Here is a 22,901-nt window from a genome sequence, read left to right on the forward strand (position 1 = left end):
GTGTGCTGCAGACTTGAGGAGATCGGCGCCGCAGCGGCCAAGGAACACTCCCTGGAGAAGGCGCTGGAGAAGATGAAGTTTGAATGGAAGGATCTGCACTTTGAGATGATTCCATATCGAGATACGGTCAGTAAGCACAGCAATCCTACAACATATACACAGAAACACTAACACATATTTCTTTTTCATATATTTTATGATTTCAGTTAAGTTACCTCAGCTAATAATAGTTCATGTATTATTGTTTATGGTAAGGTTCAAACAAATAGATTCGAAAGTGTTTGACACGGACTAGTGACATACCTTTTCAATGTTTGAATGACGGTTCTTTTTGCAGGGTGTGTCAATCCTGTCTGCTATAGATGACATACAAGTGCTGTTGGACGACCACATTGTGAAGGCACAGACCATGCGTGGCTCACCATTCATCAAACCATTTGAGAAGGAGATGCATGAATGGGAAGAGAAACTTGTGCTTATGCAGGATATCATCGATGAGTGGTTGAAGGTCAGTAACTGAAGGTCACACTCCAATGGTCAAAATTAAAACTTGTGTCATGTCCAAAAGAGCCAATTTCATTATTACTGATAGAAATTACCCTCAAATGTTCTCAGAAGATTAGTTTTCACTCTTCAAATTGGCTCCTTATTTCTGATACGTTTTCCCTCAGTGCCAAGCCACCTGGCTGTATCTGGAGCCGATCTTCAGCTCCGAGGACATCATGGCGCAGATGCCGGAGGAAGGTCGCAAGTTCGGCATCGTGGACAGCTACTGGCGTGACATCATGACGGAGTCAGCCAAGGACACACAGTGTTTGGTAGCCACTGGTCAGGCCAACATGCTGGGCAGGCTGAAGGAAGCCAATGTCCTCCTGGAGGAGATTCAGAAGGGACTCAACGCGTACCTGGAGAAGAAGAGACTCTACTTCCCAAGGTCAGAGAGCTGTCATGCATGTGTTCTCCCTGTGTTGCAAGCTTTAACCCCCTGGATGCCAGAGGGACATATATGTCCTTCCTCTACAACCCTCACTTTGAAGTCGAATAAAATTCAACATACATCATGCACACTAATACACATCACAGTTTTGAATAAGGTGGGAGATTCCCTGTTCTGTGATATTATTCATTTGCTTTTTAGGCCAAGCAAAAGTACAAAAAATGACCATGAAAATTAGGTACTTCGTAAATGTCGCCATGTTTTACACATTACTAAATCACCACTCGCCGCGTTATTTACAGCATGTTCTGGAATCTAAATTTCGGATATTTACTCGGAGAAATGAATTTCAAAAATAGCATATTAGTGATCACGGGTATCTGTCCTTTATGAAATCACCAATGATCATTCAAAAACGTCTCCGATAACCCTAGAATCGTTTAGAATGTTTCGGAAAATACGCAAACACGAACGCCGAAGTGAACTTTCCGCCATATTGGATAGTGTTTACAAAATCACGTTTCAGGTACACCGGTTATGAAGCGCCTGAAACATCCCGTATATTCCAAACTTTGCTGCGATACACACATCCTTGAATTCCTCATACATTTTAGAATCGAATGAACAATGGTCTTTGTCACCAATACGAAGTGGCTGGATGAAATCAAGCAATATAAGTCAGGTGTGAAAACGAACGCTGTGCTCGAAACACTGCACTTGTTTGAAGTGTAAACAAAGCAAAATACAGATTTTACACACTGTAGCATTTTCTCCTATTTTGAGCTATCCATTCGTCTATTCGTTCAAAATATTGGCTCAACATTTGCAGAATAGTCATGGGAAGAGAATCGTAGGAAGAAATAGGGAATTTAAAATAGATACATTGACAACTTCTGTTGAAAATATCAAATCATTGCAAAGTTACCGTCCTGTGTGACGCCATGACTGACGCAAAATCACGCACAACGACAACGGTATTTATCGGAATTTCTGACTATTTCGGTTTGTTCCAATGAAAATTATAACAACAAATAACAGTACATAGATTGTCAGAATGTTTCTGATTACTTACATGTCACATTTATGTAAATACAATCCCTGAATCAACGAAAGTCCCCTCGTAAAATCCCGCGTACTGTTGACAGTGAACACGCCATTTTGTAAAAGTAGGTCACAGGTAGTGATGTCATACGTCAACATTGTTGTACATATTTGGTAATTTCTTTGAGGTGAAGGTCTTTGAATGAGAGTGCACACGATCATTGTACCATGCTGTTTACAGTTTCAGTTATGATGCAGATTTTGCATATATTTTATACATTTTTTCACACAATTAGATTCTAATTTCACTTTGGACATTTGTCAATGTTCAAAATGATATCATACGTAAATATCGGCCACAACATGTATGAAGGAACCTTGATAATCTCCTGTTTGTTTGAACATTGTTTACATAACAATTGATAGGTTTTTAGTGTCGCATACGATATTTCTTTCCTTTGGACAAGTGTTACAAGAAGTGTAAATGTAACTGCAGCATGTACGCATTTCTTGGGATGTGCAATAGTCAATATTATAAGTTCATATTAGCAATGTCCATGAATAGCCGTTTCATTTTATTTTATAACTAAAACTGAATATATTACTTTTACAAAACAAATTCGGTAAATATATGCACACATTTCTGAAAGAACTGTCTTGGTCTTGGAACTGTTTTTGATGTCGTTTGATACACAGAACAGTGATATCTAACGATTCGCTAGGTGCGCGTTAGTCACACACATTTTACGAATTATTCTTCTCGTTTTGCATTATATAATCAATGGGTTCATTCTTTTTTCAATATTGTGATCACGGGATATTAAACTGTTGACTTAATTTCTCCAGAAATTTTTAAAATTTATAAAATAAAATCCATGCCAGGTACCCCGTTTGTTCAACCTTATACGATTAGCCTGATAATTCTATACCAATATGATAGTGCTTTCTTCGCATCTTTTATTGTTCCATTCTGAGACGAGATGAAGAGAAATACTAACATGATAATGAACAAATATATGTCCAATACTGAATATAATTTTGGTTGTTTTGAAATATTCTTTTGTGAATTTCATAACGTAAATTGATGCCAAACAGGTGCGTGTCCTGTCCAATTAAGATACACGATAAACTATCTAATTGTTTACATATTCAAGACATTATTTACTTGGTGAAAGCAGTAATTTTATGTTGTGTCGAAAAAGCGTCAAATTCCAAACCATGAACGAAAATTATGGGAGATATATATAAATCAAAATACCAGTGTCGTCTTTCTCCGACGTTATCAAAGACATAAAACCAGCCATGACGTCAAAAGGAATGGTGTTATTTTGGGATATTTCATTACATTTGATGATAAAGCTAGTGCTCCATTAATAATGGTGCACCATAAGTCAAATTACACTTACACACTCAGGAGAATGTTGGAATATAAGGACTAAGTTATAGGTTAGGTAGGGCCATCCATTTCTCTATTTACCTCTTTTTTATGAAGTACGATTTCATCATTTCTTGTGGGTTTTATTTATAAGAAAACGTATACAGTTTCAATATCGATATTTGTGTTGGAATAGTTTGGTTCCTCGTGAACGAAACACAACGAAAATACATTGTCCTTACCAACAGCTAATTCTCACCAATTGACCTGAGTTACAATAACCTAGTGCTCAGCATAGCGGATTTATGCCCCCTTTTCTTTGTACGCATGTAACCTCTCGGTCGCCTTTTGACGTCATAGAGAAAAATCAGTTTTCGTCATTTACGGCATGCTATTTTTGGCATTGAATGTATGTCGTTACACATACGCATATAACTCCATTTGATATATAGTTATGTCGTTCAGATATTAGGCAGTATTTTGTTCGCTGACAGTTTCCGTAAAGCTTCGAAATAAAAAAAATCGTCGCACAGTACTTTTATCGATTTACGATAAAAAGCGGAGAAATTTACTGTTTTTCAACGCAGAATAAATTCTCGGACAACACTTAGAAGCGTATTTCTTTAAAACCGGTTTAATATTTGCAGTTAACTTAACACCATCAAATAGGAAATTTAATATTCTCCACCTCTGCGTAAGTTTATAGCCAGAGGTAGATCCAGTGCCGCGTGAGCGCAATTCTCGCACAACCTTCACTTTTCCGATCTTAGGAAAATGTGCGTCAGAAAAAAAACTCGGCATCCAGAGGGTTAAAGGCATGAATATATGATATAAATCTTGTGTGTCAAGACTTTGAAAGGCATTTAGAAGTGATACATATAAGGAAGAGAATTTATTGATATCAACTTCTTTACTAGAATGAGATCACCTGATGAAGGAGTAAGTATATGCTCCGAAACCTTGTGTTCCTCATAATACGGATGTTGACATCCATAAACTCTCTTCCTTAAATCTATGTGGTAGATCATTTCAAGCTTCTAATAGTAACATGATGATCTTGAGTCAATATCAACCAGAGGAGACCTAGTATGAGTCATATTATGAAATTGATTCTAGAAGTTTTTTTATTTGCTTGAAGAAAATACTGTTATTAAGTGAATATGAAAAAGGTAATTCTTAAAATAAACTTTGTGTCATCCTATTTCTCTGCCTTGGAGGCTTTAAACAAAACATACAGTTTCAAAGAGACAATGTCATCTGGGAGCATCTCCATATCAACAAAGGGAGACTACTCTATTGCCATGATTTGTACGTGTGTATGCATGGACCATATGTCACCAACTGTTCCACAGATTCTTCTTCCTGTCCAACGATGAGCTGTTGGAGATCCTGTCTGAGACAAAGGACCCGATGCGAGTACAGCCACATCTCAAGAAGTGTTTTGAAGGAATCAACAAGCTTGAGTTTACAGAGCAGCAGGAGATTGTTGGTATGGTGTCTGCAGAGAATGAGACAGTGCCTTATGTCACTAAGATCTTCCCCGCCAAAGCCAAGGTAAGGCACCAGTCAAATTAACATATGGTACCTGGGTTAGAATCCACATCCTTTAGCTTATCATAAGAGGTGACTTAGATTTACTGGTCAAGCTCTGTGAATACTGTGATTGTGTCAACAGGCCCAAATGGTATGGATTACGATCTATACTGCACGGATTCCATTTTCTCGTGAATGCTCATGGTGCTACAAACCATTATTACCCCAGTCAAGGGATCAATGTGCACTAGATTTTCATTCTCACATCCATGGGGATCATCATTGATTATGTTTTCAGTCACTGGTTACTATGGTGCAGACTTACGCATGTAGGGATGCCTAATACAGCTGAAATATTGTTTGCTGTGGTGTTCCACATGATTCACACCTAAGGCTGATGCTATTTGACCTGTGCTACACATGCGTGCTGTAGTGACATCTCTGCTTCCTCCACCGACAGGGCATGGTAGAGAAGTGGCTGCTGCAGGTGGAGGATGTCATGATCAGCAGTGTGAGGAAGGTGATCATGGACTCGGTCCAGGCGTACAGGGACACCCCCAGGAAGCGGTGGGTGGTGGAGTGGCCGGGGCAGGTCACTCTGTGTGTCAGCAGCATCTTCTGGACAGTGGAGGTTGTGGAGGCGATGGCCGTCAAGGATGGAATGAAGGTAGGCACTCATGATGTCAGGATAAGATGGACTACGTTTCTAGGCGAGATCTGCTGGATACTATGTTATATGAATAGAAGAGTTTTATCAAGCACTGGTGTTTCTTTTGAAGGAAGATTTTTCTGAATTCTTCCTCGATCTATTTGAAAAAAACAGAAAAAAGTATCTACTAGTACAGAATAACCATGGTGACACTTGAAAGCCATTATTAGGAGCTCATAGCATCATTGTGCATCTGCTGTGTTGGAAACAAACCTGTTAGAGTGGCAGTCTTTACATTCTTTCTGACAACACAAACCATATCTCTCTCCTTTTCTCAAACACCGTGAAATGTTTATTGTTGTAGAACTACTTACTAAAGTGCAACAAGCAGATTGAGGAGATTGTTGACCTGGTTCGAGGCAAACTTGAGGGAGGAGCTCGTATCACACTCGGTGCCCTCACTGTCATTGATGTACATGGTAAGTTCTGCTGATGTTTACCTGTACGTGGCATGTAAAGGATTTCATCACAAATACCATAGGGCCTGTCATCAAATATGAAATTCAAATTCATTTTTACACAAAATATTTTTTATGTGATTGTGGGTTAAATGAAATAAAGATGAAGTGTTTTTTGAATGATAGACCACAGATGACTTCCCATCCCTCACCTTCACTACAGAAACACACATGGTGGAATGAAGCAAATACATTTCTCAAAATTTGGATATTTTTTCCCACTTTTAAATTTATAAATGTGAGTTCAATTTTGATTTTATGTGATTGAAACAGTATTAACAGGTATGCCTACATTCAACGAGTTAATAAGATCTGCCTGTCTCTAACGATATGGAATCAGGTATGTTTTCAGGACAGTCTCATGAAAGTTTTTTGTTCCAGCTCGTGATGTGGTTGCTGGTCTTGTAAGAGACAATATACAAAGTCCTCTTGATTTTGACTGGCTGGCTCAGCTCCGTTACTACTGGGAGGACGATGTCATTGTACGCATGATCACCACCGACATCAAGTACGGGTACGAGTACCTGGGCAACACGCCTCGGCTCGTTATCACTCCCCTGACGGACAGGTGTTACAGGTGAGGGACCAATACTGTTTGTCACAACTTGGTTACAATGTAGTCTGTTCACTTAAAGGTGAATACCACCCAAAAAAGGTTGCCATGACCAGTAGGTAAGGCTTTGAATCACAGTAAATGCTAGTAAACATCTTTATACTTGAACTGTCAGACAGCAGATGATGTGTGTGTAGATTATGTCAGTGAGTATAATGAACCTCTCCTGCCAAGCCTACTGTCACCAATATACATATCCATACCTTGACTCGAGGATATAGATGTAATGTGTATGTGGCCACACTATGGGATGTTCACTCTATCTGACACTATAACACTACTAGCTGCATCGCTATGTCTTTCCTCCTACAGACCGCCTCCATGGTCTAGTGGTAAAGCATCCGCTCTGGAGAGCGGAAGGTCGGTGGTTCGATCCCCGGCCTTGTCATACCAAAAGACGTTAAAAGATGGTACTTGTTGTTACCCTGTCTGGCGCCTCGGAGTCAGTATACTGTGTCTGAGTGGGATATTCATGTTAAAACTGCGGCATGGTATCTCAGCTGGCTAGCACTCTATAATCTGCATTAGTCCGTACTAGTACAAGCGGCCACACACACATGCATGCACGTCGCTATATAACAATCTTGAATGCACCGTTAAACCCCATTTCACCTCACCTCACTAAGTTAACAATGTGATATAAATAAAATAAGTTTAAAAAGCAGCATTAAACAACGCCTCACTCACTAGTTTAGAATGGGTAATGCTCTGTAGACAGTGATAATGTTGACAACTTGAAGCACCCACATTGCCTGTGTTGTCAGAACCCTTATGGGTGCCCTGAAGCTGAACCTGGGCGGAGCTCCCGAAGGTCCCGCTGGAACAGGGAAGACTGAGACATGTAAAGATCTGGCCAAGGCTGTGGCTAAACAGTGTGTTGTGTTCAACTGCTCCGATGGCCTGGACTATAAAGCTATGGGCAAGTTCTTCAAGGGTTTGGCACAGGCTGGAGCATGGGCGTGCTTTGATGAGTTCAACCGTATCGAACTGGAGGTGTTGTCTGTGGTGGCCCAGCAGATCGCCAGCATCCAGCAGGCGATTGCTGCTCGGCTGAAGAGGTTCATGTTTGAAGGCACTGAGCTGTCACTGAACCCGACATGCACCATGTTCATCACTATGAACCCTGGCTACGCTGGCAGACAGGAGCTGCCCGACAACCTCAAGGTGTGTTGGTGATGTCAGTGTACAGTTCATTGCTGGAAATAGTGTTTGTCTGAAATTATTTCCTAATTCCAGCTGCATCATATATTCCTTTGAAGAATGTCTGAGTTGTCTCGGTCATTGAGATTGATAAATACTGATTGTGTTTCAGTGTCTAAATATGTAATTCGGACATTGTACAAAATTACCTCTGATCTTCTTTTGATAGATAGCGAACAAGATTAACAGACCAATGGGTAGTCATTGTTGAGTTGATACTGTTACTGCTGACTGCCATCACTGTCAGCTCACTGATCACAAAGATGTTTTACAAATTGGGGGATCGACACCCATAAAACTGTAAGAAGGACAATTTATCTCAGGACATTTAAACTAGGGGCGGGCTAGTGCTTGAAGATGGCCTGATACCTGTGGCAGTATGGTAATACACCCTTGGCTTGATACCTGAACATTGATGTGTGACATATTCAATTGTGTGTTTCAGGTTCTGTTCCGAACAGTCGCCATGATGGTTCCTGACTACGGCATGATCGGCGAGATCGTCTTGTACTCAGTTGGATTTGTGGATGCTAGAAGGTTCGAAGATACGTTTTTTTAGATAGTGTAAAAAGCAGCATTGTCAAGATTTTCACTTTCAGGGTGGCAGGGCATCCTGTTGGGGTTAATAAGTTCATCCATGTTCACCGGAAATGATACAGCTGCAAGATGGCTCTCAGTACATAATAAACCCTACTCACTCAAACATTCTATTGGATAACATTACTCTTGTATATGGAGTAAGTGGAACTTAATACTGAATCAGAAATATTTCAGCCATATTTTGTTCTTGGAGATACAGGCCAACCAAAGATGTGTCACATTGGTTTGAAAATAGGAGAAATGTCCATGATACCTTGATAACTCAGTCAGGGCACATGCATTACTTAGGCTTTGCTTACTCATGTATTAATATTCTAGGCATATTGTAAAATATGTCTGCAAAGCACACAAACAATGATGCTTTTTGCCATTTGTTGTGCAAAGTAGTCAAAATTGACATTTTACTCATTTTGATCCATATTTAAAATCTCTTTGGTAGGCATGGAAAATATAATCAGTGATAATGGAAGCAAGATCATACATCCTGACTGTTTCTTCCAGCTTGTCTAACAAGATTGTGGCCACCTATCGTCTGTGCTCCGAGCAGCTGTCCTCCCAGCACCATTACGACTACGGCATGCGAGCCGTCAAGTCGGTGTTGACAGCAGCTGGTAACCTCAAACTCAAATATTCAGATCAGGATGAGGCTGTGCTGCTTCTCAAGGCTATCAATGACGTCAACTTGCCAAAGTTCTTGGCTCAGGTACTTCAGTATAAAGTCTTACAATTAGATGTAGAAATCTCATTCTCTGTTTGTTGTGTCTGCAAGATGCTTTTACCTGATACTTTCATACTTTCAGTTGTCTTAGGTGCCTCAGTAGAGTGTTCAGTGTTGCACTCCTTAGCCAACCGTGAACCCGACTTCAAGGTTCAATAAGGAGATAAACTTACTTTTTTCAATGTAGAGCTAGGTTACCTGTAGATTTAACTGTGCTGAATTAAATTTGTATCTTAATGTGCAGTGTCTCATTTTTTCTGCACAAAATGTATTGCCACACACCCTTTGAATATTGTAGTAATTGTAACTTTGCATTTTGTAACCTAAAATTGTACATATGATCAATCTCATTAAAATCAGATCTTAGTTCTCGCTATCGCTAAACAAAGACCTGAAGACATCCCATTATGGTTAACGTCAGACTGACCTTTCACAAAACTTTGACCGACCAATGAAATGACTTACTAGAAGTAGACATTAGCCAGTCAGAAAGCAGCTTACTCAAGCTTTTTGGCACAAGTTTCAAACTGCCGACTTCCATTCCAGATGACGCTTTGAAAAAAATCGATTCAAAATTTGAAAACTGAATAGATCAATCAAAATTGAGTAATCTCAAAATTCTTGGTAAAATTAGCACTTACCCCCTCATATGATGCTTGTTCGGTCAGCATAACAAAATGGTATATTTCCAAGACGTCGGTCAACTTGGACTTTTCTTCCACTCTAAGCTGACATGTGATGTGACCAGCCTATAAAGTTCATGCTTGTCTGCTAGACCGATACTACTAAATTGTACCGAGGACAAATAAATACTCAATGATGGTAGTCTTTATTGACAAGTTCCATTTGAGGGCTATGATTCTGAACCAGTTTTCAATGCTTCAATTTTGCTACAAATTGGAACTGAATAAAACAGACTGAAAATGTAAACATAGTAAACATCATTGTATCATTGAAGGAGGACTAGTAGCGACAAACTCTGAGGTTTCCTGTAGTCCTGTGGACTTGTCCTAAATAAATGATTCCTAAGGCTGGTGACACAAAAACTGTTGAAGCCAACTCACTGACTCACTGACTCACTGACTCACTGTGACTCTTCCTAGGATGTACCGCTGTTCGGGGGAATCATCTCCGATCTGTTCCCCGGTGTGCAGCTGCCCAAACCAGACTATGGCGTATTCATGGATGCTCTTAAAGAAAACATTGCCAAGAGGAAATTGCAGGCAGTGCCATGGTTCATAGACAAGATTATTCAGGTAAGATTTATGGATAGTTTTAGCAGAAGAAAATACTCTGAAATGACACCTTCTTTCTAATATTTTAAACACATTATTCAGTCATGTTTGCACTTCTTTCTGATGTTATTGTAAATAGTAGGTACATTCACTTGTCATACTTTGGTTTTCATTAAGTACGTAATGGGTACCAGTGATCGACTGTTTAGATGAACATGCCTCATGTATTTATACTGTGATAGTTATGTGGTCGAGTCAGGCCTCATGTATTTATACTGTGATAGTTATGTGGTCGAGTCAGATACTGATTGTTCCTAGAGTGTACTGTCATTGTCGATGAATTGTCATCATTGTTGACAGACAATTTCCCACTAGTGACATGGGGCATGACATCTTCACACTCCAATTAGTTACATTGAAGAAGGCAGTTAATTCCTACTGGATTACTGATTGCATTGAGCCTATCTCATACATTGGGATGAAGACCCTGCAGGCTAAAGGGCTAAGTCTGAGCCCCATGATCTGATCCAGATTAATTATTGTGCTGCTGCTGCTGCTCTGATGATGATGATGATGATGATGATGAAGATGGCTATAGACTAATAGTTATTAGTCATTAGTTAGTCAAAAATGAGTTGTAAATATTCCACACTTGCACAAACATGGTAGATATATGCCTAAGTACGAGGATAAGATAAGCCCTACTCAATCTATTGTATTTGATCTAGTGTTCTAACTGTTTATAACTTTAACCAGATTTACGAGATGATCCTTGTGCGACATGGTTTGATGGTGGTGGGCGAGCCGCTGGGTGGGAAGACGATGGGCTGGCAGTGTCTGGCAGATGCCCTTGGAGACCTGCATCAGGCCGGCCTGTTCGATGAGTACAGGGTTGTCCATCGTATCATCAACCCCAAGTCTATCACCATGGGCCAGCTGTATGGATGCTTTGACCCAGTCTCCCATGAGTGGACCGATGGTGAGATATTGAGCACATAGTTTTTAGATTTTGTTTTTTATATAGTTTTATGTATCAGTTTCGATCATAGATCTGGAAAATGAGATACTTTAATATACTCTGGAGCTAAATTTTATTTCAAGACAAAAGGAAATTCTCAAGACTTAGCAACTTTTAAAAATGTTAGTTTTAATGTAGAATTTCGCCTGTGGGTATCTGAGTTAGAATGGCTGATGGTTGTAAGAGGCAAACAACTGGAAGACTGGTTCTGTGACTTGCTTGATGACATGTCTTTGTACACTGGTGGCATAGATCGCTGCTCACAATATCAATCACTGGACTGTCTGATCAAGATTCGATTATTTACAGACCATACTAATATAGCTGGAATATTGGTGAGAGTAATGTTACACAAACACACACACAATGTAGAATATACTAGTGCTGAAGATACATCCACCCTCAATACTCACTAGTATAACCCTTGATGATCCAGGTTGGAATTGGTCTCCAGCAACCCATGATTGTCATAAGAGGTGACTCTGCTTGGCATGAGGCGACTAACTTGGTTGTCGGTCAGGCCAGCTGACTTGGTTGATGCATGTCATCGTATTCCAATTGTGAAGATTGATGCACATGATGTCAAGCACATATCCCTCATATGGGGGAAATATTGCTGTGTGAGGTGATTAAGAACAAACAAACAAACAAACAGACAAACAAACATAGTATTGTTAAAGGATTGACTGTGTGTGGTTTTCGGTTCACTGAGGTATGAATCGAAAAAACCGATGTGCAAACTGTATGAATCCGCGTAGCGGCCACATCAGCCTACACGTGAGCAGAAAGGGAATTCCCTCGACTGTAATATTGGGATTCCCCGTCATTCTGCAGTCATAAAAGTAGTGCGCCTCGGTGGGTGTGGCTTAATTTTTTTACATTCATTGGGAAATGAATGCAATAACACGTGACCAATTCAGCTAATCAGAGTGCAGAAATTTCAATTTCAAATTATAAGATTCTGCAGTTTGGCTACCTAACTAACTGTGACATGTTGGCTTCCTAGGTGTGTTGGCAAACACATTCCGTGAATATGCCAGTAACCCCAATGATGACCGCAAGTGGATCTTGTTTGACGGCCCTGTAGATGCTGTGTGGATTGAGAACATGAACACTGTGCTGGATGACAACAAGAAGGTAACACGGCATAGTCAGTCAGCATTAGAAACTGCCCAATAGTTAAGGTATCCTAAGGACAAGTAGAAATTTGCCCTTTTTAGGGGTTTTGCTATACGTTATCATTATAAGGACTGGTGGACTAAAACTGTTAGTTTCTATTGCTGTCTGTCAACATTAACAGAACTGTTTGAACTTCTTGATCTTACCCTTTCATATAAGGACAGTCCATCAATATATCAAAATAATCACTCCTCGAACATCATCATCAACTTTCATTCCAGCTGTGTCTGATGAGTGGTGAGATCATCCAGATGAGCAACAAGATGAACCTGATATTCGAGCCAGCGGATCTAGAGCAGGCCTCACCAGCCACCGTCAGTCGGTGTGGAATGATCTACCTAGAGCCCCACCAGATGGGGTGGCGGCCCCTCCGAGACTCCTACCTGCAGCATGAGCTGCCCCAGAAACTGTCCGACGAGAACAAGGAACTGGTTGCCGACTTGTTCGAGTGGCTAGTAGATCCATGCCTGCATTACATCAACAAGGAGTGCAAGACGTTCATCACGACGTCCGACATGCACTCAGTGCAGTCCCTGATGAGGCTGTACGCTTGTCTGATGGATGAGATCAAAGAGGCGTGCGAGTATGAGGCGGAAGAGGGGGTGGAGCCCACAAAGGAGGTCCTCACTAACCAACAGGTGAGTCACGTGATTCAAAGTGATGGTAATTGTTATGGTTATTCAGCAATGTATTTTATGTCCGATTTAGTTCTAATGAATACATTTTGGATCATATTGGTTACTTGTTCATGGTAAAATAAACATATCTGTTTAGTCATTACCTGAAAACAAAAATGTTGAGAGCTAAGGTCTGATACTTGTAGATTCTGGACCTACAAATGTTTGTATTTCAATACATTGAGAACTGAATGATTGCAGATATTCCCCAGACCCATGTTGCTCTCTCCTTCCAGGTGACACTGTGGCTCCAAGGTTTGTTCCTGTTCTCGGTCATCTGGACTATCGGTGGGACACTCACCGGAGACAGTCGGAAGAAGTTTGACACCTACTTCAGGACACTCATTAGTGGGACAGACCCAGACCACCCCAAACCCAAGAGTATCAAGATCACCAAGGTAAGAGCAAAGCTTGGACTTGTACAAAGATGTTTCCAGTTATTGAATGCTCATGTTTTCGGTGGAATCTTTTTATCTATGCAGCGTTCTTTAGATAATCAAACAAACACACTATCAGGAAAACCACACAGCTGGATACATCTTTACCGGTATGTCAATATTTCAGAGCAACTCTATCCCCGAGCGGGACACCATCTACGACTTCTGCTTTGAGAAGAAGGCCAGCGGCCACTGGGTCAGCTGGATGGACACTCTGGACAAGAGCAAGACCGGTATCCCTGCAACCGCCAAGGTAGGACCCCCCAAGTGGTGTTTGATTTGTCAAGTGTGAGACACGAATTGACTCACCTGCATTTGGTGTGAAAAGGAATGTTGCAGAAACCCGCCACAAGGGATGTGTGTGGTGAAATTCTTGAATTGAAATTTTCATAGATGTGCATTTTGATCACAATCTTCAATACTCTATAATCATGTCCCGGTCATGTTTAACTATAGTGGACTTGATCTCATGTTGGACAGAAACAATTGTGTACAGATCAATTCCGATACTTCTGATTCCCAGGGTCCGTATTTCTGAAGTATGGTCCATCATCCCCCCAAATTATGGGTCACTTGACCAATGAGTAGTTAATTTAATATGGAGCACTATGGCCTGAAAACTTACTCTGACATAAGCATCGGAAAATACTTCCAAAATCAATACTCTTAATAGCCTCGAAATCTTGAACCAGTAATTTAAAAAATAAACTGTTTTTAATAATACAAATAAGCAAAACTATGTTTTGGGAACACATAAGAAAAGTAGCCAATATTCTTTCGCAACAACAAAAACATAATACATGAGCAGGTGATAAAGTGCCTGAAATTATTTTGGTCTTATTTTGAAGCAGTCATACAGGGCTGTGTAAGTAATGTTGATGGTGACATAAAAAAAACTACCAGGTAGGTAAGCCTAAAATATTACTGTGACTCAAAGGAAAGCTTTCACTGTCATCTGCCTTAAACTTCCAGTCAACTGGAAAAAAGAAATTTGAGGCAAAAGTAAAGGTGAGATGCCCGGTAGATTTAGGTATGAGACCCTGCACTAGGGGGCTGAATGGGCACTTAATGTCACTCTTCATGGGGCATGCACTTGAGGGCTGAATAGGTACTTGATGTCACTCTTCATGGGGCATGCACTAGGGGGCTGAATAGGTACTTGATGTCACTCTTCATGGGGCATGCACTAGGGGGCTGAATAGGTGCTTGATGTCACTCTTCATGGGGCATGCACTAGGGGGCTGAATAGGTGCTTGATGTCACTCTTCATGGGGCATGCACCAGGGGGCTGAAGAAGTACTTGATGTCACTCTTCATGGGACATGCACTAGGGGGCTGAATAGGTACTTGATGTCACTCTTCATGGGGCATGCACTAGGGGGCTGAATAGGTACTTGATGTCACTCTTCATGGGGCATGCACCAGGGGGCTGAATAGGTACATGTCACTTCATGGGGCATGCACTAGGGGGCTGAATAGGTTCTTGATGTCACTCCCAAGGGATGCATGTAGCATGTGACAGAAATAGCACATCAGATCAGATAATATTTTTTTTGGCATGATTCACAAAGTATTTGATTCTAAGCATTTTTTTTTTTATCATATTTTTGTTTTTGTGAAAATATATTGAATGATTGTTTGCATGATCACGTGAATGTCACTAGTTGCAAACTACACCTACGACGAATGAATAAATATTGTGTCACATTGGAATAAATACTGTTTCTAAATCATTGGAAGAAATATATTTGTAATGCAAAATATATTTTATACCAAATTAGCATGAGGAAGATATGAAGGAGTAAGCATATTCTCTGAAACATTGTGTTTCCTCATAATAAAGAAGTTGACATACATATATTCTCTTCCTTATATGTATCACTTCTATATGCCATTCAAAGACCAAATCAGCATGATTAGATTGCCAGATGCAAAATTGTAAAAAAGGAAAAATGAATTTTTTAAAGCTGAAGATAAACCAGAATCAGCTTCTGAGCCTTCTCAGTTATTGTGTTTGATTGGACAGCATTTAATTCAACAGAGAAGGGAGACGGATAGACGGTTTTCAGACTCGAAGAGATGACTTCCTTCCATGCTTGTTGTCACCATGTTCTTGAAGTATGCGTTTTGGGTGTGTGCAGGTGTCGGACCTGATTATCCAGACAATGGAGACGGCACGGCAGACATTCTTCTTAAAGACATATCTCGCCCACGAGATCCCCACCCTGTTTGTGGGCCCCACAGGAACGGGCAAGTCCGCCATCACCAACAGCTACCTCCTGAGTTTACCCAAGGATATGTGAGTGACTGGAGAGGGGGGATTATTGTGTCTACATGATAGGATAGAAATCATTGCAGCTCATGTTCTAATGCTCAAGTTAATTCTTATGTATTGCAATGCACACAGAATTGGTTTGTTGAAATATATCAGAATAATTCAACAAAGCAAATTACGTTTGTATTGTTGTACATTGTTGTTGAAATCACTAGCTGAAAAAGGCTCCATTTTTGTTTAGTTTGTCAGATTTTAGAGAAAAAAAAGATGAGTTGTCTAAAAGATCTGTATTTCAACATATTTTTAACATTACAAGTAAAATCTGCTCCATACAGCAGTAAAGAATTATTAATTGACTTGCAGCTACATCCCCAACTGCATCAACTTCTCCGCCCGCACATCCGCAAACCAGACCCAAGACATCGTCATGTCCAAACTGGACAGGTGAGTCCACAGGGTCCATCAGTCATAGAGTCCAGGCTTCCATCTGTTATATAAACAAGAAGATACATCAAGCCACTGCCATGTTTTTACATACAAATTGAGAATGAATGCCAATAAGTTACATTGTGTCCTGTGGGACGTAAACAATAAGGGTGTGTAAATCATTCATTTTATCAAGAATGCATGTTACATAGACCTGACATTTCTATTCTGGTCAGAAATACACCCACTGTTCAGGATGTCAGTAGTTGATTCTCCTTCACATCTATGATGGCCTTGAGGCATCTGAGCTTGTGTAGCGATGCGACATCATGGAATCCTGTGAAGCTGCCCATGTTGACAGCCTAGGTCATCCATGTTCATGCTTAGACCCTCTAACTGCTGTTTGTGGGAGTCCATAGGACCAGTAAATACCACTTTCAGATCCAGAGGGGAGGTCCAGGGGTCCGGACCCCCACCCTTTTTGAAAACGAAATTTAGTATGTAGTGGGCAGTAAAATTGACTGAGAGGATTTTGATATTTTGGACCCCTCCCTTTCAAAAATGCTGGATCCGCCCTCGAATACTGAGAGACCTATGTAAGTCCCTGGTCATGTTCACACTGATGGTGATGCTCATGGAGTGTATGTACCATATCTACATATCAAGCTCCCAACAGTTTTCCAATGTGTTGCTTATTAAATATCATGTATCCACTTCATTTTACTAAGGTTAACCTTTTTAAAACTGATGCATTACAATATGAAAATAATGAAGGAAATATAAGGAAAGTTTGAATTTTATCGTTACCGTTGCTTAGTTGAGCAGGTCCCTTACTATATACCGTATTCGACGTAATAAGCGCCCCGCTCTAGTAAACGCCCACGGCGATATTTGCTAATATATTGGCTAGTGACCAATCCCAATAAGCACCCCTTCCGATTGATTAATGTACACAAGACTTATTTATTCGCGTATAATACGCACTCGTTATATGCACACTTAACTATGGGCAATTAAATTCGGGAAAAATATATCTGTCGTACATAAACATTTCAGGCTGTCAGCATAAACCACGAAATTTATCTTTCAACTCAACATTTTTTTCACCAAAATAATATTCTAATTTTGAGAGCGCCCTGGGTGCTTATTATGTCGAATACGGTATATATAATATTGTACTGTAGAAATAAGTATTGTTCTCACTTCTTGTTCCCAGGAGAAGGAAGGGTGTGTATGGTCCCCCGATGGGGAAGAGGTCAGTCGTGTTTGTTGACGACCTGAACATGCCTGCCAAGGAGAAGTATGGCGCCCAGCCTCCCATTGAGCTGCTCCGCCAGTGGATTGACCATGGGCACTGGTATGACAGGAAGGACACATCCAAAGTCTACCTCGTTGATGTTGTGAGTAAACACAGACAAGATGTGCCAGAACTTATTCATTTATATGACAGTTGAGCCAGACTTTTTTAAAACTTTGTTGACAAATCCACAGACGCCAAAAAATGTAAATGTGAGAAAATATAATAAATCAAAAGAGTGTTCTTTTGTTTTGCCGACAAGAAACAAAAGAAATGTTTAAAAAAAACCCGCCTCATTTACTGTCACTATCAATGTATATAAATTGAATTATATTTTTTACCTACTGACCTGAATTTATGGGTAAAAAATGAGTAAACTGAAAGGTCTGGCCTCATAGACGTAATGATGTCTCTGGTTGATAGGAGCGGAGAAATATAGTGTGTTGAATAGGATATCCAGCTGAGAGGAGGTGGAGGAAGTACTGGGATACGGTCTCCATTCAGACTCAGGTTTGATTCCCGCCATGGTTACAGTGTGTAAAGTCTTTCTTCACTTACCCTAGTTGAACTGGACCGTTGCTCAATGTGATCCAAGTCTCCTCAAGTACTCTCTTGTGGAACTAGACAGGATGCACTGCTGACCTGCTTTTACTTCCAGCTGTTCGTGACGGCCATGGGTCCGCCTGGTGGAGGGAGGAATGACATCACCGGACGCTTCTCTCGTCATCTCAACATCATCTCCATCGAGGAGTTTGATGACAACACCATGAACAGAATCTTCACAACAATCACAGACTGGCACTTCTCCAAGGGCTTTGACCAGTCCTTCCCCAGGAACGGCAAGGTAGGGTCCTCCAGCTATTACTGATACCATTTCACTGCCACCCTTTCTCATGGGCTAGTCACTAGTGATAATAACTTACATATGGTTGTGTATACTTGTATCAGCTGGTCATAAGAGTCAGTATCATCCAAACATAGTGTTGGGTCAGGTTAATTTCCAAGATATTTTGAAATAGAAATGTTATTTTTTAACCAACATTGACGTTTAGTTTATGTTTTAACTTTTGCAAATTTAAGATAGTCTTCTTTGTGTTTGGGGAAGGCTACCAGTAAAGGGGCCACAAGAGTGGATTCATAATCATAATCTACAATGTCATTCATCCAAAATAACAAGAAAATGAACTGAATAGCTTTAAAACAGACGCTGTAGTGCCTTGTCAATTAATTGTTTTTTCACTCATATAGGACACAAAAATTAATCATTCAATTAAAGATATCTCCTAAACGGTGATTGACCATGTGGTCCCTTGCTGGTAGCCTTCCCCATTTGTTTTGTCAAACTCATATTACACCTGGCACCCGTTTGATCTCGGTCTGACGTTGTACGTGAGAATGGGTGAAAAGTGTCATTTTCTGTCTCCAGACATTTCATGTCATACTTCACACAGAGCATGCTCTTCTTACAATGTGACAAACTGTACAGAATGTTTGTATGTGTCAGACATGTATTGTAGGAAATCACCGACTTATGTAGCTCTCATGTCATCATGTGTATTGCTGTCATGTAATAAACTCACCTGTAATGTGTGATCAGCTAATGCTTTTTCTTCTCTTATCATATACATTATATCACTGTCATACTCACACAATAGAAATAAAACATTGGCATGTGATGCATTCACAGCTGAAGAGGGAGATGCAGTTAATTAGCCACACCCACTAATAGACTGCTGTTTTCTGATTGGCTGATAAAAGCAGCATTAAGAATTGGCACTTATCCTATAGTCCTTGCCAAACTGCCCAATACTTAGGTATCATAAGGACTAATAGAAATTTGACATTTGTAGAGGGTTTTGCTGTATGTTATCTTTATAAGGACTAGTGGACTATCACTGTTAAAGAAAGGGTGGGTCTTGTGTTGCATTGTAGTACTGGATGATGTCACTGATTTTGTCGTGTTATCTACAGTTTTTTGTGTTGATGATTAAAAAAGCAATCTGTGAAGTTAATATTGTTGACATATATATAAGAATTGATTTTTGTGTGTTTTTGCATTTATTGAGTTATAAACATAAAAAAAACACAAAATATATTGAAGTCAATTCTTAAAATAAATAATCAGCTTTTTGAGGGATCTGTTTGCCTTTCCTATGTATGTAGGTGGTAGAGTCAACAATCACTGTCCTGTGATGTCTCTAGGTGCTGAAGCTGTGGTCAGTGGTGGTCAGTGGTGGTCAGTGGTGGTCAGTGGTGGCCCATTGTGTTGGTCACTATGCCAGGGCATGGTGGCCCAGTGGTAACAGTGCTACAAGTTGCTGTGCAGTATCTGTTGGTTATGGGTTCAAATCCCAGAACATAAACCATGGTCTGTCAGCACCATACCCATGCTTGAGGGTTTGACCAAAGACGTAACCTATGTCCTGAGTATTCCACAGTACGCTGGTATGGTGTGAGGTGACTGAAATACTGTTCAAGATAATGTTGTCTCACTTATAATGCCAGAAGCTGTGGACACATTGGTAGTGGCAATGGTTGATGTTTACACATTGGGCATGACTAACTACAGCAAAACATCACTTGTACATCTTTTGGGCTTGAAAATGTCTTTTATGACTTTACAAATAAGTTTTCTTGAGCAGATTTGCAGGGTTTAGTTACAAAGAGGATTTGTTTGCTTGACCTTCACCAAAGGGATTAGAATGTACAAACTGTATCTCCCTCGCCAGCAGTAGAACTGTCACATGTATGTTATTGTGTACATTTCATGTAATAGTTACCTACATGGCAAGTTGTCATTTTTCTACAAGTAACATTGTGATGTGTCTGTAACCACTATGTCTATCTTCTCACAACTCACTATCACTTAATGTCATACACTGACAGGAATCCGCTGTAAGTACCCTCACTGTCTGCGTGACTAACACTCTCACCAGTAACTCCTCACTAGCACAACCACTACCCACTGACTAACATGCCAAACTCCATTCATATATACAGCATATATACAACAACTGGTCAGAATGAAAAAAGAAATGTTTGTTATATCCATCAGTTTGGTAGAAGCATGTTCGTTATAAACTTACTTAACTTTAAACAGAATGCAGTGTATATTTATAGCAGGTAATAATATTTCTCCATCAATTGTTGGACTTGACATAGACATGGTATGTAACACTGTGATGTGTGTGCCTCTCCAGACACGGCGGCACTGTGTGGCAACACTCCACTGGGTGCCTGTGCATCACTAGGCCTGTTTGGATCTGAGTGGTGTTGTTTACAAGAAATTAAGCTCAGGGATTCATTTGGAGTCCGGACTTCATTTGCATGTGTTTGCTCCTTTTCTGATGTTGGCTTGAATGTTTTGTTTGTGTTGAACAGTTTAGGAGTTTCCTTGTCAGGTCCCATAGCCATGACCTTGTCATCTGACAAGTTTGAAATCTGCTCGCAAAGTGTTTAATTTTGTCGAAGAATTTCTAAAACTCCAAGATTTTGGAACCATATATTTAATTTTCTAAGGCTGTAAGAACAGCTGTACTTATATTTGATTCTTTGCTAATGAAACTGTATTAACCTTTTTGACAAAATCATTTAATGAAGATAGGTTAGTTTTTATGTGTTTGTAGTTATCTTTGGTAAGTGTATCATATTTGTATGACCAGTCTGTTTGTGTGTCCATGTATGCATCATAAATGCAAACGTAACCTTGCCTAAGCCTAATGATTGTCTAATAAATACTGTAATATTTGTTTCTAACTGCACAACTAAACCTCTGTATTATGAAATTGCAAAGCGTATTGACCATAGAAGGTTGAAAGCTTCAGAATAGTGGAACTCCCACAGTATTTCTCACTGTCCAGTGTTGTAGAAGAATTGTCAGTATCGTTGCCCTGCTTCCAGCTGCTAGTGTCTGCCACAATGGGTGTCTACAAGGAGGCCATCCAGAGTTTCCTCCCCACGCCAACCAAGAGTCACTACGTGTTCAACCTGCGCGACTTCTCCCGAGTCATCCGCGGCGTGCTGCTCGTCCCCCCGACTCACATGGGGGAACCAGAGAAGCTGATGAGGTTGTGGGTGCATGAAGTCTACAGGGTCTTCTATGACCGGCTCATAGATGATTCAGACAGGTAAACACGTAGCCTCATTTTAAGAATCAAACTGCCACTGGCCATGTTGCATCCAATATTTGCGTCCCTGAGGCATGCCAATTTGTACAATCATGGGTTTGAATCCAACATTTGTCCTCATCATGGTTCAAGAATTGTCAGCACCATACCCATGCTTGTGGGTATCACCAAAGTGGTAAATGTCTATAACCTGCATCACTTCAGGCTTTCCTCCTAAACCAAAAACTGATGAACTGTAATATATTGAAACACTGATCAAAGAGGTGTCACTCCATCCAATATGCTCAATGGTCATAGATACCCATACCTCATATTTCATAATGGTAGGGTTAGAATAAGAAGGGCACACATTTTCACATTTTGTTTCATAAAAATACCTTGCAACAATTTCTATTATTTGGATACAGTGATAAATATACTTTCTCACAAGTAAACTTAACTAATACCTGGATAATGAATGAATTATTAACAGAATTTGGAACATCCTGTATCTGTTTGTCATTGAAAACATTTCTTCTGGTTGGCAATCTAAACATTCTCAAAAGGAACACCTTTACATCCATGGGAGTGCCCTGTGATTCATTTAAAAAATAAACAACTTCTATTTTGAAAGGTTTAATATCGATATCATCATATGAAATGAGTTAGTTACCACTGAGAATATGTTTAATAACTAAATTATAAGTCAGTATGATGGTTTGAGTTAAACAACTATCTTTTCAGTTACTGCCTACAGCAATAAAACACACCCTGCATTTTCAAATTTCACCCTGCATGAAAAGAAAAAATACTAAACACTCATTATTGAACATAACATGGTGTTGTTTGTTGTTTAACGCCACATTCAGCAATATTCCAGCTATATGACGGCCATCAGACTATCCAGACACATCATGAGCATCGATCCACACAATTGGGATATGAGGACATGCATCAACCAAGTCAGCGAGCCTGAACACCCGATCCCGTTAGTCACTTCTTACGACAAGCATAGTCGCCTTTTACGGCAAGAATGGATTGCTGAAGACCTATTCTACCCCGGATCT

The 22,901-nt window shown here is 40.1% G+C and overlaps 1 protein-coding gene across 1 annotated transcript in view; it reads left to right on the forward strand.

Annotated features, from left to right (window-relative positions):
* Positions 1–22,901, forward strand: part of LOC124110825 (dynein axonemal heavy chain 3-like) — a 79,932-nt gene that overhangs the window by 20,655 nt on the left and 36,376 nt on the right. Inside the window, exons 22-42 of the mRNA XM_046470261.2 lie at positions 12–126; positions 338–508; positions 672–934; positions 4,706–4,907; positions 5,347–5,553; positions 5,900–6,014; positions 6,435–6,630; positions 7,431–7,830; positions 8,312–8,403; positions 8,968–9,169; positions 10,288–10,440; positions 11,176–11,398; positions 12,444–12,574; positions 12,838–13,254; positions 13,530–13,691; positions 13,858–13,983; positions 15,872–16,029; positions 16,369–16,449; positions 17,648–17,831; positions 18,387–18,572; positions 21,629–21,855. Coding sequence (XP_046326217.1) covers positions 12–126; positions 338–508; positions 672–934; positions 4,706–4,907; positions 5,347–5,553; positions 5,900–6,014; positions 6,435–6,630; positions 7,431–7,830; positions 8,312–8,403; positions 8,968–9,169; positions 10,288–10,440; positions 11,176–11,398; positions 12,444–12,574; positions 12,838–13,254; positions 13,530–13,691; positions 13,858–13,983; positions 15,872–16,029; positions 16,369–16,449; positions 17,648–17,831; positions 18,387–18,572; positions 21,629–21,855 — 4,011 coding nt within the window. The remainder of the gene's footprint in view (positions 1–11; positions 127–337; positions 509–671; positions 935–4,705; positions 4,908–5,346; positions 5,554–5,899; positions 6,015–6,434; positions 6,631–7,430; positions 7,831–8,311; positions 8,404–8,967; positions 9,170–10,287; positions 10,441–11,175; positions 11,399–12,443; positions 12,575–12,837; positions 13,255–13,529; positions 13,692–13,857; positions 13,984–15,871; positions 16,030–16,368; positions 16,450–17,647; positions 17,832–18,386; positions 18,573–21,628; positions 21,856–22,901) is intronic.

The sequence above is a fragment of the Haliotis rufescens genome, unplaced genomic scaffold (assembly GCF_023055435.1).
Source record: "Haliotis rufescens isolate VD_foot unplaced genomic scaffold, xgHalRufe1.0.p SCAF_62, whole genome shotgun sequence".
Classification (NCBI taxonomy): domain Eukaryota; kingdom Metazoa; phylum Mollusca; class Gastropoda; order Lepetellida; family Haliotidae; genus Haliotis; species Haliotis rufescens.